Raw genomic sequence first — 17,520 nt, forward strand, 5'->3', positions numbered from 1 at the left:
TTATAGTAGTCATGAAAGGTTAAATTTAATACCCTCAGCCTCATCCATTCAATTTAATTCCTGAGGGCCTCAACCGTTCCTGAGATATTGCTGATTCATCCTTTTTACAAACTGCAACCATAACGTGCGTTTTGATTTTATTCAAGAAACACCCTAATATCTCGTGAATGCTGTACCTTAATGCCCTTAGTCATTCCGCGAGTATTACACGTACGCCTTTCTAACATCTATATTTAGTCAAATATCTCCCCCAACATGCCCTGAAAGTTTCAACTTAAAACCTTTATCCGTTCCCAAGACATCACACATACATCCATATGACAAATTTAGATGGAATTTGAATCTTTGGTTTTAGTTTAACATCCCTAATAACATGCTCTGAAATTCCAACGTAACACCTAGAGGTGTTCTTGCAATATTACGCATAGAGTCTTTTGACCACCTGGATACACTTAGAACCTTTTGATTTAATTTTAAAATCCCCTCAACTGTCCCTAAAAATCAAACTCGATGCTCTACTCTGCTCCTTAGATAATTTATCTACGCCCCTTTGACAGTCTGGATGCACTTCACGGACATTGACAAACGAACCCTGTAACAGTCCATATCACGCCCCAATTATCGTGATGTAAGAGTACCAACATAGCAATCAATATCAGGACAAGTAATTTTTTTTCCATTAGCCATCTTACTGAATGGATTAAAAATGACATATAATCACAGTCAAACCTTTTGTTCTTGCTAGAGATTGGCCCAATTCAATTCTTAATGTTAATTGAAAGAGTTCCAAACACAAAGTAATGGCTGGATTGTATTGAAGAGGCTTTATGTTTTAGTGATGAATGTGTTCATGACTGGTTTTTCGTTCAAGAATACAGAGGAGTGGGCTTTGGTATTACCGACTTTCGATGTCTCAACAAAGGATGCATAAAGAAATACACAATTGTAATATGGGAATCTGGCTAGATAGTCTGCAAAAATAAAACGTTCCATACCACTGAGGCTTCCAGTACTTCTACTATTAATTATATTTTGCTTAAATCATTCTATAAATAATTATACTCTGCTTAATAGTCATACTAGGGTATTCCTTGTGTTTTACAGTGACCTAGGGGTATTCAGTAGAGTTAATTGATTATTTCCATTCCTTGGCGAAGAGTGGTCAATCATAGTTTCTAGCTTTTATCTATCTTGTGTACAATTCCTTCTCGAGAAAGTATTTTTAAGAATAAGATCGACAAGAGGAGCTTCATAATTTCCCTGAAATAATATAGCAGGGGATAATTTTGTCCTAAAATCAATTGCTGTATTCAAATCTTCATAGAGTGATTCAGAGACATTAGGCATGAACGTCAAATAAAGATCATTAGGTATTGTGAATTTCTTCAGCGGCAATCCAAGAATCAAAATCAGATGTGTATCCTAGCCAGCAAACAAGCAACTTTCTCTTAAGCTTGCAAGTTCGAGTTTTTAATATCTTTCCGATCTGAAACATTCCAGTGGTTTTAAATTTCGGTAATTCACACTCGTAAATACCGCCATAAATATTTTCAGCTTTCATATCACGTAGATGATATTTTACAGGTTTAGTTTCTAATACTTTCACACTTTAAAAAGTACAATGGACCACAAGTAATTCCTTTTTTCAAAAATATTATTAGTTCTAATTTATTAAATATGGAAAATTAATATTTGTATGTTAGTGTTTAAATATTTACTAGTTATATGCCTGACATCATTTATGTACAATCCTATTAAGGGCTTATGCTAGATTCGCCTCTCACTCAATCGGACTATCTGTCTTGGTTTTTTCTACAATTAGGCCTGGCTTAATGGCAACAACTACTTGATTTTAATTCAAAATTAACGAATAGATAGACTTTACTATCATCAAATGAACTGATGTCACTTTTATAAATCCCAATAGGTGCTTATGCCAGATTTGCCTGTTACTCAATCGGACTATCTCTCTTGGTTTTTTCGAAAATTAGCCATGGCTTGATGACCCAACTGCTTGATTTTGATTCAAACTAAATTAAGATCATTTTTACTGTGATGAACTTCAAGAAGACCAACATTGGACAACGATTGATGAGGAAATGGATAAATATATAAAAAGGATTTCAATTAAATCTTTACTGAAAGTAGCAATATTTTTCAATGTTCAATATCTTGTAATGAAAGTCAAATTGTTCTTATTAAACGTTCAGTCAATGCCAGTTTTATCTGACTATGACTATGATAGAGTATTGTATTTTATGTCAATGAAACCTTTTCACATGTGGACTAACAAATTCACTTCCCCAATCTGTTTGAACTTTTCTATATGAATCTTGTACAAAGATAGGTTCAAGGGCTCTAGCAATTTCATCATCACTCTTTGAAGGCAATGAAATGACATATGCATAGCGACTAAAACCGTTAATTGCAAGTAAAATATACTTGTATGGACGATAGTGGTGTCTTTGAATCTCATCTAGTGTCAAAAAATCTGCTTGTCATATATGCTATAGGAAAAAGGCTTCAGTTTTTCGATAATAAATACGGCACTCTATGATTTTTGATGAATTGTTTAACTGGGTTTATTCAGTGAATACTCTGTTGCTATTTTTTTCAATTCCTTTGACTCGAACAAGTGCGGTGGGGAAAACTAAACTTCCCGCCTCCCCAATATTTTCATAAGCACATTTCAAAACTTGAGCCATTTTGAACGTAAACGCGGTGTGAAGTGTCCACTTCCCTTTCGATTACTAATAGATGTTGAATATATAAATGATCATCAGTATATCATCCTTATAAATGATCGCCCCCACTTGGCGTGCTAGTATTTTCCGCCCGAAAAAGATTTATAAACCTCTTTAGATATTTCTTCATATTCACGTAATCGAAATAAAATATTTATATTCCCAATTTAACTTTTTGGAAATTTTGACAACTTTAAAAATTTATTCAAATGAACATCAAAGATTCAAGTCTCTTACGATTTAATTTCAGATCTGATGCCGAATCACATTGTAACTCTTGCCGTGGATTATAACTTCACTATTTTGGTCATCAGTTTGAACATGTTCATTTTTAGTGAGATAGGTCAAGAGTCTTTTACTTGGCTCTTGATATGATTGAGGCATTAGCTCCACAAAACTTAATAAACCTTTAGATATATCTTTTTCTTCCTGGTTTGGCAATTATCTTGGAGGTTGAGGTTGATTAATGACATTTACTTTGAGTGCTCTTTCACGGTAAGTTTTATTCCTATCGACGCATCAAAGGGCATTTAGAAGCAAAAATATTTTTTCATCATCGGTAATTGTCTCATTGTTAATAAATTTATTAACGTTATCTTGAAAGTTCTCTTTTGGTGAAAGAGCAAGTTCTATTGGCATCAACTTATAGGGCTTAGCCATGTAGAGAATACTGTTTAAAAGTAACAGTGACATTTACTTTGAGTGGTCTTTCACGGTAAGTTTTATTCCTATCGACGCATCAAAGGGCATTTAGAAGCAAAAATATTTTTTCATCATCGGTAATTGTCTCATTGTTAATAAATTTATTAACGTTATCTTGAAAGTTCTCTTTTGGTGAAAGAGCAAGTTCTATTGGCATCAACTTATAGGGCTTAGCCATGTAGAGAATACTGTTTAAAAGTCCTGCGAGCCATACCCAGTGTTTCACTGATTCAATTGCCGGATCCCCTACTGAACATATTACTTTCTTTTTGTGTTTCAGTTCACCCTCTTCTTACTCCGTTTCATACTGCAAAGCTAAAATCCCTGTCTTTAAATATTCTTTAACGCTTTCAAAATGTCTTTCCCCTTAGGTGTTACAGGGTATTACCCCTTTGAATAGTTAAAATCAGTTTTAAAAAGCTTCACCCCTCCCCACCCCCATTAATTACTAATCATCCAAATGTGTCTCACTAAATTCATATTTTCGAACTTTACTTCCTGCGATGGGAACTGAATACTTGTAGCTCTGAAGCCCTGTGTTGAAACAGAAGAGTTGTAGACCATGACCACTCCTAAAACCTGTGATTATACTTTGCACCCCCCTTCCCCTTTCCATCCCCTTAAAAAATTCTTTTTAAAATTTTGTTTCATTTAAAAATATTTTTCATAAATATAACTACTGATCTCCTCCCATTTTCATTATAATTTTCCATCCTATTAAAAATCCTGCCCACCCAATTAGAAAAACACTCTCACAATTTTGTAACTCTGGGTGAACTGTCTGCATATCTGTTTTCAGGCAATGCGAGTACACCTCATCCGACTTTTTATTAAAAAATATTTTTGAGAAATGGATGTTTTATCAATGTCCGACCCTACTGCCTCCTGAAAACATTGTTCTAAAAATGCCCAAATCTATTTCACATAGGAGTGCCCTGTGTCTACTGGATCCTGATGGATGCTACTACTTGTGAGAGCATTAAATAGGCCCCCAAAATAAGCTCTAAAGGCGTACATATTGTGCGAATTGCAGTTTTCTGGGTAAAATCAAGTAATACAAACGGTGAACCGGTTCCACTTTATCCGGCTCCCCTTTCATCACACCCACTAAGGGCATAGGGCACTGCCTGTTCTTACAATTTCTTGGGCTCGTCGGGTAATAGTGCATAGTCTACCCATTCATATTCCTCTTCTAGCCTTAGATTGGTTATAAACCCATCTAAATGCAAAATAGAGGGAACTACATTAACCAGGTTCTCCTCGCTCAATAATTCCCCTCGCGTTCGGAATTCTCCAAGGCTTGCTCCAACTGGGTTTGAATATCCTCATAGAGGTTATAGGCCAGTGATATAGCACGGAATGCTGGTGTGCAAACATAGACAAAAATAAGAACTTATAAGCCCATTAAACCACTTTTGATTTCATCCTGAAAATAATGTATACTAGGCTGAAAGAGAATACAATATGAGTCCTAAAATGTGCAGCAAAGTAACCCTTTTGGTATGTTGAGTTTACACTACTATCTATAGGTGTAATGACCAAAAATTATTAAATATATAGACCCAAAGTAACCCTTCACATTCATAGACCTATCACTACCAGTTAAGAATTTAAGAACCAGAGATTACCCCATACATGAGGGGTAAATTGAACCCCCCAGCTCTTATGTCATATTATTAAATTTGAAATAAGATTTTGTCTTAATGTCCCTTCCCAAGGCTCCCTGTTGAAATTAAGAGTATTAAAAAATACATTTGGAGGGGATGATTGTGTCCATTGACGGGGCTCCAAGAACGTCAGTGAGTGCATTATTAAATAAACGGTCAAAATCATGAATTCCAGCCTGGAAAAAGAGTAACAATTATTATTCCCTTGAAACACTTCTGATTTTAAGCTGAAAAAGAAACTTATTATTATGCTGAAAAGGAATAATATTAACTAAAGGATGAGGATCCTCAAATCCCTGTCTTAGCGTCAACAGTAAAACGTCACTACAATATAGTTCATACAATTAGTTTTTCGTGAAAATAAGATTGGGCAGAATTTCAAGTTACCCCCCAGAAAGCACAATTTTAGAACACACTGTAGTTAATCCCAAGAAGAATACATTTTCTTTGGGATCAATGGACTCACTCAAATCCTTTTCAAAAACTGTCTTGAGGGCCCATGATTATGGTACAAAAGGATATTATTAATCTAATGATTAGTGGTCCTTAAATTCCCCTACTTAAAGGCAATAGTGAAACGCCAAGTTTTTGACATTAGAATGCAGGAGTTTAAAAACACCTTATAGTTATTTTGGAAAAGAATGGATTATTTTTAGAACTGACAGGACCCTACTTAGTTTTCCGAGCTGAAAAACTAAGCTTTACGAAAAATATTAATAGCTTTACTTAAATTAAGATCACTATCTTGCATGGTGAGTGTGTTCTCCTTATGCGGGAGGGCTGAAGGGGGCACATTCTCCATGTTCTGGTGTGGGGCCATGGATGAGCCGGCAATTTCACCACAGATGGTGACCTCTGGTCTTGAAGGGTCCGTAGTGGGGGCCACGTTTTCGCTTGCGCTTGCCTTATTTGCGGGTGGGGTCATTGCCCTAAATTTTTCTTAAAAAGAAATAAAATTGTTTAATTTTTCATGAAGTAAATGAGTTAAAAATCATGGTTCCCCTTTATTTTTGTTTCCAGTAGTCCGATACACCAAGCGCGTCATCGAACATTATTCTAATAAAGAATATTGTTATTCTACATAACTTGAACCTTAAAACTATAATTTCTTCTTAAATTAAAATCACCCCCATTGCACGCTACCCCCTCTATATCGATGACAGAAACCATAGTTTTCATTCCTGTTCATCACCCATGTCAAAGTATACATGAAAATTATTAAAGGTAAAGAAAAGAGGTTTAAAAAGTGTTGTTCTTATTTCTATGTTACATCATTTTAGTGAGGATAGAAAATTCCAGGACAAGAATTCAAAATTCAAACTAAAAAACAGCAAATAATTGAGGATACATAGCTTCCTTTTGACCTCCAGGTGCACAGATTCACAGTTATATCCTTAAAGAGCGATAAAATAGACTTGGTACATGCTACGAAATAGCTTCCTGGACAAGTCTGTAGAACCGTCTCTGAAAGGTCCATTTCAAAATTTGATCCCCTTTTTCAAATTAACAAAAAGTAGCTAAACTAGATTTTTCGGAGAGTTAGGGTACGCTATTTATAATAAGCAACATTTTACGCAAAATATGTAAAATAGAGCACTCTAGAGGAAACGTCCTGGAATCAATAAACCTTTAGTATATAGCCTAGAGTTATACCTGGTCGATTAGGGAAGGGGCCGTCACATAATAATTCATTATTATAATCAAAATTTTTCGTATTATACCTATTTTTATTTACTATAAGGAAAGAATATCATCCATCCCTTTCATCTATTGTAAACATTGCACACCTTTTACATAACTATTTTACCGGTTAGAACCCTCAAAGCTGAATTGTAGAAGCCGTCAATTTAGTACACATAGGAAGTATTTGACTTAAATTTAAAAAGAGCCCTTTTCTTTCAATTATTTAACGGTATGCATTAATTTAGCGCTCGCGGTAAATAGCCCCACATCCGACAGCACGCTATAATTGAGGTTCAATACCAATATACCTGCTTATGGAAATGCTTAAGCCACGTTGTATTGTGCTATTCCCGGTCCTTAGCAGTTAGCGTAAAGAGGAAGAAAGATGCTGACTAATACCTAACCCAAACATATAAGAGCTTTAAGTTTACTCTTCTGCTAGAATCATGAAAGGTACTATGAAATAACCAATACAATGAAAACCATATATTTTGACGGAATAAAAATAAGATTATGATACCTCCGATAAAACTTTTTTATGGAGGGGTTAGGGTTTTACTTGCTATTCTGGTATAGAGAGTTATATGAGCTCAACTTTGGGTATGTCCACCTTGGTTTTTTTTTTGGGGGGGGGTATATAGATAGTGGTTTACCTGTGGTTATGTTCGTGAAATATCGATTTTTTACGTGAGTTACATCACTTTTAATATTTTATGTAAGACTGATGGGGAAGACCGTCCAACACTACGTTTTATGCCCCTGAAGCAAAGGGAAATACCCGGTTCTATTAGAAGAATGACAGGAATCCAATGGTTTGAGAAAATCTACTGAAGATCACGTGACGCTTTTGTTCTTAGGTACGACTCTTTTGCTCTCCTTTTTGTTAGGACCCTTTTCATTACCCCAATCGTAAATAGACATCCTCATGAGGATTTATACGGGCTACTGAAGGGCACATTATAGGATTCAGGTGCGAGAGAGTGAAATTGTCAGCCATTGAGCGTGTTTAATAGTGCGCTAGACAAAAGTTGAGGCTTGAAAAAAGTGTTATTGATCTAAGTAGGAACTCCCTGAGACTTGTTACCTCTTGTTTACTTATTATTAACTTTTTACCTTATTTTATTTTAGATGGATGATGAACTCGTCTTCGGACATGACAGATCTTGCCAGCAGCAATGATAGGGCATTGAATTGGACTATTAATAGTGAACATGACACTGGTGATATACTTTGCTGGTCCTCTAATGAGCTTGGACAACAAACTGTGCCCTGCCTTTATCATGTTCTTTTAGCTGGTACGATATATCGATGTTAATGCTATTTTTTTTAATATTGGCCGTTTTTTACTTCACAAGTGGTGTGTTCTTTTAAAAAATTGTGCCTCTTGTATGGAATATCCACTGATGTATTTAGTATAGTTGGTGATTCCATTATCAAGAGTTACATGTTATTTAAATGGATTTAAACAAATTATTCCATAAAAGAAATATTTCGAAGAAAAGTAAAGAGCCATATTAAAAAAGACGAACATAAACAAATGAATCAATGAAATAACGTCATATGATAAGTTGGCCGTGGAAATACACAATGTGTTAAGTGACACCCTCCAAAATATCTAGGAGAAAATTTTTTTTTACATAACGCCTTTCAAATCGCGGACGGTTTAAAAGGCGTTATGTTTGTAACTTTAGAAAAGTCCTACACTCAACGCTTATGAACTGCAAAACTGTTAACAATTGGGTTAGAACGCATTTCGAGTGGATTTTAAATTAAAAATATATCAAGAACGAAAAAGGAAGTGTAAATTATGATTCAACAAATTGATCGGACGTCCCTAATTTTTAGTAGGATCGATATATGATTCTGTTTAGACCGATATGTACTTACCGCCTTTCGTGTTCGCAGGGCCAAAATCTAAATTAAAAAAAAACACAAATTACTAGAAATAAGATGAGATTTTAGATTCAATCAGGTTTTATTCAATCATAAGAAAGAAAAAATATACTTCTCCATGCTAAAAGTGTACACAGAGTCCCTTAAATCTAATAATTTCTATTAAGCATATATTATGATTCTCGTCTCACTCTTCAACACAATCATATCCCTCATCACACAATTCAACATCTAACCCCCTCCGCTTTCTCCCTGAAAGCACAGCCACGCTAACCATGCCAAATAATAGTAATAATATTAAAAATAGAGAAAATAACATTCATAATTACGTATCTAAATAAAAAAACTTAATTATTAACTAACTCTATTTGTTGAATGTCAATCACATAATTTTTTCAATTATTTTTAAAACCCCCGAGGAAGCTCCTACATATCAGCTCTTTTCGAAGCATATTCCACACTTTTGCGCATGCCACATCCTGGGCAATATCCGATCATACTGTAGCTGTTCGTAGAGCGCTTGATCCTGTCCTAATATTCCTAGGATGTTGCTCTGATACCAGTCACAATAGATTTTGGAATGCTGAAGGAATTAATCGACAAAACAAGAGCCAAGAGCTCATATGGCACTTGTGACGAGGTCGGAAGAGCCAAGAGCTCATATGGTATGAGATCTAGCAAAATTCTAAGAATCAATAGATTGCTTTAAAAGGAAAATTGGAGGCTTAATACCGGTCGGGATTTAAAATAAGAGCTCTGAGTCACGAGGTCCTTCTAAATATGAAAATTCATTAAAATCCGATCACCCACTCACAAGTTAAAAATACCTCAATTTTTCTAATTTTTTCCCTCTCTTCAGCCCCCCCCCCAGATGTTCGAATCGGGGAAAACGACTTTATCAAGTCAATTTTTACAGCTCCCTGACACGCCTACCAATTTTCATAGTCCAAGCACGTTTAGAAACACCAAACTCGCCAAAGCACTGAACCCCTACATCTAACTCAGTCACGTATCTACGATATTTATAAGCATTTTCCAAGATTTGTGGTTTCCCCCCTCCAGCTCTCCCAAATGTCAACAGATCTGGTCGGGATTTGAAATAAGAGCTCTGAGACATGAGTTCCTTCTTAATATCAAATTTCATTAAGGTCCAGTCACCCGGTCTTAAGTTAAAAATACCTCAATTTTTCTAACTTTTCCAAATTAACAACTCCCAGCTCCCCCAAAGAGAACGGCTCCGTACCAATTATGTCAATGTCGTATCTATAACTTGTGCTTATTGTTCTCATCAAGTTTCTTTCCGATCTTTCCATTTTAAGCGTTTTCCAAGATTTTAGGTTTCCAAGATTTCTGGTTCCCCCTCCAACCCTCAATGCCCCCGGATCCAATTTCAATTGAAAATAGAGGATCTGAGACATTATATTCTTCTATTAATTAAGTTTCATTAAGATCCGATCACCCATTCGTGAGATACCTCGATTTCACATTTTCCAAGAATTCCGGCTTCCCCCTCCAACTCCCTTCAATGTCACCAGATCTGGTCGGGATTTAAAATGAGAGTTCTAAAGCACAAGATTCTTCTAGATCTCAAAATTCACTAAGATCTGATAACCCGTTCGTAAGTTACAAATACCTAATTTTTTCTAATTTTTCCGAATTACTCCCCCCCCCCAACTCCACCAAAGAGAGCGGATCTGGTCCGATTATGTCATTCACCTATCTTGGACTTGTGCTTATTCTTTCCACCAAGTTTCATCCTGATCTCTCTGCTTTAAGCGTTTTTCAAGATTTTCGGTACCCCCTCTCCCCCCTAATGACACTGGACCCGGTCGGGATTAAAAAGGAAGAGATCTAAGTTTCGAGGTCCTTCTGCATGTGAGATTTCATTAAGATTTGATCACTCTTTCGCAAGTTAAAAATACCTAATTTTTTCTAATTTCTAGAATTAACTCCCCCCCCAACTCCCCCAAAGAGAGCAGATCCGTTCTGGTTATGCAATATCGTATATAGGACTTGTGCTTATTTTCCCTACCAAGTTTCATTCCGATCCCTCCAGTCTAAGCATTTCCCAAGATTTTAGGTTCCACCCCACAACATCCCTTTCACCGGATAAGGCTGAAATTTAATATGAGAGCTCAATTTCATTAAGATCCGGTAACTCCTTCGTAAGTTGAAAATACCTCATTTTTCTGATTTTCAGAATCAACCCTCCCCCTCCCCACTCCCCCAAAGTGATCGGATCCGTCCCGGTTATGTCAATCACGTATCTAGAACTTTTGCTTATTTTCCCACCAAGTTCCATCCCGATATTTCCACTCTAAGCATTTTCCAAGATTTTAGGTTCCCCCCGTCAATTCCCCCCAATGTCACCTCTGAAAATACATCATTTTTCTAATTTGTTCAGAATTACCCCCTCCCCCTACCAACTCCCCCAAAGAGAGCTGGTTATGTCAATCATGAATCTAGGACGTGCTTATTTTTCCCACCAAGTTTCATCCCTATCCCTCCACTCTAAGCGTTTCTCGAAATTTCAGTTTCCCCCCTCTACTCCCCCCAATGTTAACGGATCTAGTCGGGATTTGAAATATGAGCTCTGAGACACGATATCCTTCTAAATTTCAGATTTTATTAACCTCCGATCTACCATTCGTAAGTTAAAAATACCTCATTTTGTCTTTTTTCCGAATTAGCCGGCCCCCCACTCCCCCCCAGATGTTCAAATCGGAAAAATAACTATTTCTAATTTAATTTGGTCGGGTCCCTGATACACCTGCCAAGTTGCATCGTCTTAGCTTGCTTGGAAGTGCCTGAAGGAGCAAAATCGGGACAGACAGACAGACTGGCAGACAGACAGACAGACAGACCGAGAGAATTTGCAATCGCTATATGTCACTTGGTTAATACCAAGTGCCATAAAAATATTAAAAACGATAATCAGGCATGATAAATGATAAAGCGATACAAGTTAAAGATACTCTTCCTAATTTCCAGTCATTTTTAGGCGCGTTTCTGGATTGAACCAAACGATTTCAGGTGGGATGTGGAAATTGACTGCCAAATTGACACACAGTATTGTAGAAGAGGTTTGAAAATTATATTGTAAATGAGACGAAGAGTTTTTTGAGGGACTGAATTATTCAGTTTGCTGATAATGCCAAGATTTCGGGAAAGCTTCAGCACAATAGCATAGATGTAATGTAGGTAGGAAAGGTTTTCAGCAATTAGTAAACACAAGTACCTTGCATTTCTTGTCACTTGATCGTTGAAACAACATGCCTTATAAATATATTGTGAAAATTTTCAAATTCTCCATTCAAATCTTTTTTCTCCATAACACTGTTCTCCGAGTTCTGAGTTCTTTCTTTAACAATAAATTTCATAAGCAAAACGTTACTTCAAGACAATCTCCCCCATAAGGCTCCATGGCCGGGAAAGAAAAGAGGAGAAAAAAATACTAACATAAAAAAATATAAACAAATCCAAGAAAAAATTGAGTCACCCACCTTAATAATCCCCAATATGACAACCTAGGCAGGGGGTAGCACATGATTTCATCAACTCAATTAAATATTCAACTCAATTCGAAAAATTAACTCCAAGGGAAAACAGAATAAAAAAAATATATTTACTAGCTAGAAAATCTATAACATAATTTTTGAACGTACCAAACAATTGACAGCTTTGTACGAACTCTAAGAGAGTGTTCCAGATTATGTTGCAAGGTGTCAGAGGGCTGAAGTCAGACCTCACTGATGGATTGTGAAGAACCAGCAGATTGTTAGAAATGCGGAGATGATTAGTTTATTGATCAAAAACAAGAGATATTTTATTACATGGGACAGCAGGAAGATGGCCGTGCAACTGAAAAAAAATGAAAGAAGAACAAGAAAGAAAATAGGCAAATTTCAAATCAAGTAACGCTTTAAGTGAAGATCGGTTAGTTTCCTGAATAAGAGTCCTTGCTTAATCATAACGTTTTGAAAGTTGCTTCAGAGACGAGGGAAAAGTTGACGTCAAAATAACAGAACAATATGAAACATAAGACTGAACTTGGCTGCAGAAAAATATTCTAAGAGTGGACCCTGGAAATATAAGAATAAGACTCCTGGAGATTTTCATTTTAATCAGGTCAATATGATGCTCGAACGAAATATTTTCGTCAAGCAAGATTCAGCTTCAGAGACAAGTTCCAATGCCATTGATTCAGGACATGGCGGTCCAAAGTAAGACGTAAAATCAGGCAGAGAAGAAGAAGGACTTACAGAAGAAGCTTTAGTTTTGCCGATATTAGCAAAATAGGAAGTAAACTCATCTTGAACTTTTAGCTCACCTTCTACAATTTTCGTGTCAATCAGAACACTTGAAGGGACAGAAGGAGGCAAAAAATATGGCCTCATAACAGAATTCATTACTTGGCATGTCTTTACCGCACGCAGAGAATTTTGTATAATAAAATAACAATTCATCCTTTCGGCAAAGCGAATTGTAAACAATTCTATAAGCTTTGAAAAGTTGAAGCCAACAATCACGCGAAAATGGCTTAGAGGATCTGTAAGCCTTCCAAAGATTATTTTTATTCCTCCACCTTTTAAGGAGTCCAGGAGTCATCCAATGATTCAATGATCTGCTGTTTTCAATGCCGGATTCGACAGGGGCACATCACATGTATCCAAAGGTAACTTCTTCCAAAGAATCATAAAACAAATTAAACAAAGAATCTATTTCAGATTCATTTTCAGAAAGAGTCAACGAACTTCCCGCCAACGGTGACCTAAGAATATGCAAACCTCTTAGCAATTAAAACCACTTTTAGCAATGACTTTTTGATTGCAATAGCAGCTATTGATTGAAGTTCGTACTAAAGATTGAAATTCAGAATTAAGAGTTAGAAACGAGTTATTTGAGAATTAGATATTCTAAGTCACATTTTTCTGTTTTTCACTAAGCAACGTTAAGTCTTCCTCATTCAGAGCAACTGGAGTGTCGTAACTAATTTTTAAGAAAGACCGTGTTGTTTTGATGTTTTGAAGACGGTACATAAGAGGAAATGATCCGACTTCTGACTGATGATTACTGAAGCCAAGAGTGGAGAAAGATTAGAAAAAATATTGTCTATAAGTGAGTGAATACACTCAGTTACTCTCGTTTGGATGGTTGTAGATGGGTAAATCAATAATCTGGAAAGAACAGATCTCAGAGGCAACGCAAGAAATAAAGAGCCATGAAACTGCCATGTGTTTTTTTTCCTGGCCGTTTTGCATGAAAGTGGTAGTTAAAGAGGTTAGATCGGAGAACCATAGGCCCCCTCCTGTACTTTTTCTGTCAAGTCCCCCCCATAACTTCCAGAGACGTCGTATGAAAATTTTAATATAGCAAAATGATTGTATTTTGGTGGTTCAAAATACTCAAAGACTCAAATACTCAAATACAAAGCCCTTCCCCCCGGTATGAAATAACCCCAACAGTCCTTGGGCCAAGAGCCGTCAATAATGTAAATTTGCTTATTGTTTGAACATTTTTTTTATAGTGGAAAAGGGGGCTTATTTGATGTTTGGCACGCAATAAAATCGAAAATTCAAGGAATTCTTCTCTGGATGAAAACTATCAACCCTTTTATTGCGGGGGAGGGTAGACCCTCCGCCAAAATAATGACCCACTAAAGGAAAAAAGACATTTTCCCTGATCGACTCAAAAGTCTTCGGGGATAAGGAACCACCAAGAAAAAATGAAAACTAGAATAAATATTTTTCCTAAAAACCCAGCTAAAAACTGAAAAACTTTTTCTCCTGCTACTTCTAATACTTGCTACTCTGCCACTCTAATGCGATTGTCATAGAAACTTGGTAGGGGACTCACTTGATTGGAGATTGAATGTTCTTCTTAAGGAATCACCGGTGATTTGAAAGCAGACAGCCTCCCTTCCATGTCTTTTTTGCTAACCAGCCCCCGGTAGATTTAATGATATTACATCAAAATTTTTAGATACTCACTTTTTCAGAAACGTTGAAATGTCTAATAAGCTTGCCTTGGAGTGTACATGACCACCAAAGGTCCAGGGGTCCACAGTTGCAGTCCCAGAATTGGTACCCTCGGGAGGATTGGTACCCTAACGATCAACTCTAGTATCTAACAAAAAAACAAATCATTATAAAACATTATCATAAACATATATATATATATATATATATATATATATATATATATATATATATATATATATATATATATATATATATATATATATATATATATATATATAGATGGATAGATAGATAGATTTATTCACAAGAAAAGCTCAATTGGGCCATGATGACATACAGAAAACAAGTGAAAAAACAATACAGCAACAAACATAGACTGAAAAGACATTAAACTAATTACTTAAGAAAACATCACGATACCTCATACCTACCCGGACGAACTTTCCATTATTATTTATACTTAAGTAACACCTACTTCTCAAAATTTCCAAAATCTGATCTCTCCCCCTAACCTCCCTACCAAATATTTCCAAGGGCAACTCCCTCAACTCCCTACAATCCCCTAAAAAATGATGCAGAGACTCATCCATCTCTCCGCACATAGGGCAACTGTAAGGACCATCCCTCAATCTATTTCTCTATTAATATTTTTACGTTCTCCAAAAGGCATAAAATTCCCCCTTACATGCATTACCCATTTCAAATCATCCGGATCCAATCCCATTTTTAGGTAAATTTATTCGCCCCAGTTCTCCTTGTCCTCCTCATATATCCCAAGGGACGGCGAGGTGGCCTTCTCAGCTTGCCAAACCTGAGCTTCCTGAGATTCTAGCCTAGTAGCAACTAACCTAGATACAGTCCCTACCATATCTCCTATCCCCTTACCCTCATTCCAGCAATTACCTAGCCCTGCACGGTCTAATATATCTTCACCTAATTTGGCAAAGGATCCTTCCTCCTATCTTGAAGCATCATTAAAAATGCTTGTTTAGCTAGCCTATTAACTTCTACCAATGACACCCTTTTCCAATATCTAACCATGCTAATTAACCTACTCTGTCTCATACACTTCATTCCTATATCCCCTATTAGTACTAACCAATTAAACTTGTTATCACGCTTAAAAAACCTCAACTGCATTCTTTCTAAATTCAACCCCTTATTAAACCCCCAAAGCTCCGTCCCGTAATGCAAAGCCGATCTAACCCTAGCACTAAAATCATTTTTTAGCAGTCCTATATCCTAATATCTATCTATCATCTATCATAATATCCATCAACTTTCTACTATCTTGAGATGTTTCTTCCATTTCCCATCTGACGAAAGCCTACAACCTAAGTACTGAAATTCATCTACATAGTCTAGTGTCCTACCTTCATATATATGTATAAATAAATATATATATATATATATATATATATATATATATATATATATATATATATATATATATATATATATATATATATATATATATATATATATATATATTCAATTTTATCATAATTTGAGTCAATCCGCTGTCCTCTATGTAATTCATAATTACATTCAATTCATTTAGTCTGGATATATGCATTATAAACACTTCAGTCATGAAACACAGTATTTCCTCCAACTTAGATTTACTCAAAGATATAAAATATCTACCAAACATCTCATCCCACTCAAAAGTTAACCAACAATCCTTTCTAATTTCAGTCGCTGCATTAGGAGCTCATGTATTTATATTATCGCTGTCAACTCCTGTAAATTGGAATAGCGTAAAGCCACTTATTTTGAAGTAATAAACTTTTTCGATCTTGAGTCATTGTAAATTTATCAAATGTCTATGTGGAACTGTGATACTAGGTAAATCTCCATCAAACTTTTATACTAATGTCACGTGATGCTCACCAGATGGGTACTGTGTGCTCGGAACCATTGCATTGTTTTATCGCTACATTAATCTTGTCAAGCAAAGTTCATTTTCCTTAGAACAGTATTCTAATCAGAGTGCAGTGTTTCCAGGAAACACTGCTGTCTTTATTGGCAAGATATGTGCCACTGTGACCAGGGTATAAGTACATACAAGGGGCTAGTAGCTCCAGTAATACACCGGGATATGGCTCTGCTAGCACGTATAGAGGGGATATGAGGGTTTGACAACTCCAATCGATAGGGTCTGCTAGTACACACAGAGGGGATACCACTGTCATTTGATTAGATATCAAAAGTTCTAGTACCCATTTTATGTGACCAAAAAATCTAGGAGAGCAGCTAGCCCACCTCCAGCGCTCATTTTTCCCAAAGTTGCCAAATCAAAATTTTAAGATAGCCATTTTTTCACCATAATCGAAAAATGTAATAACTATGGGTTTAAGAATGAGTTGACCCCCCACAGTCTCCAGGTGAAGGGTTGGAAGCTATGAGCTTTTCCATTTTTTACATATAGTGTTGGATGCTGGGAGGTATACAGATGTTTTTCATGGGAGTTTTTCTGATGGAATAGGGGGGGGGGATTTTGGAAGATGTTTCGGTGGAGAAACATTTTCCTGGGAAAAAAAGATTCATAGACAGAGAGCTGGATAATAAATTTTTTAGAGCTTTTAAAGAAGATTATTATTCTAATTAAACGGCCTTTATGTTTCAGGAGTCATTTTTAAATAACTGAAACAAAAAATCAAACTTTAGCGTAAAGAGCGAGGTATTGAGGTTAAGACAACCCTCCTCATATACGTAATAATGTCTGTTCGTTTTATGTTTTAATGTTGCTCCTTACTTCCAAATGAAAAAATGTGGTCTTTTTTATTTAATTCACTTTGAAGTAGTCAGGTAAATCGTAAGACAGTATTTTCATCCAGGCCGTCGAAA

At 36.1% G+C, this 17,520-nt stretch overlaps 2 protein-coding genes across 2 annotated transcripts in view; one reads left to right on the top strand and one right to left on the bottom strand.

The window, feature by feature from the left end:
* The window catches only part of LOC136034175 (interaptin-like), a 442,249-nt gene that overhangs the window by 173,249 nt on the left and 251,480 nt on the right, over positions 1-17,520 (bottom strand). The window lies entirely within an intron of this gene.
* The window catches only part of LOC136034185 (uncharacterized), a gene marked incomplete at its 5' end in the record, with an annotated part of 118,292 nt that overhangs the window by 41,745 nt on the left and 59,027 nt on the right, over positions 1-17,520 (top strand). Inside the window, 1 exon segment of the mRNA XM_065715363.1 lies at positions 7,925-8,091. Within this exon segment, the coding sequence (XP_065571435.1) occupies positions 7,925-8,091 (167 nt within the window).

The sequence above is a fragment of the Artemia franciscana genome, chromosome 12 (assembly GCF_032884065.1).
Source record: "Artemia franciscana chromosome 12, ASM3288406v1, whole genome shotgun sequence".
NCBI classification, from domain to species: Eukaryota; Metazoa; Arthropoda; class Branchiopoda; order Anostraca; family Artemiidae; genus Artemia; species Artemia franciscana.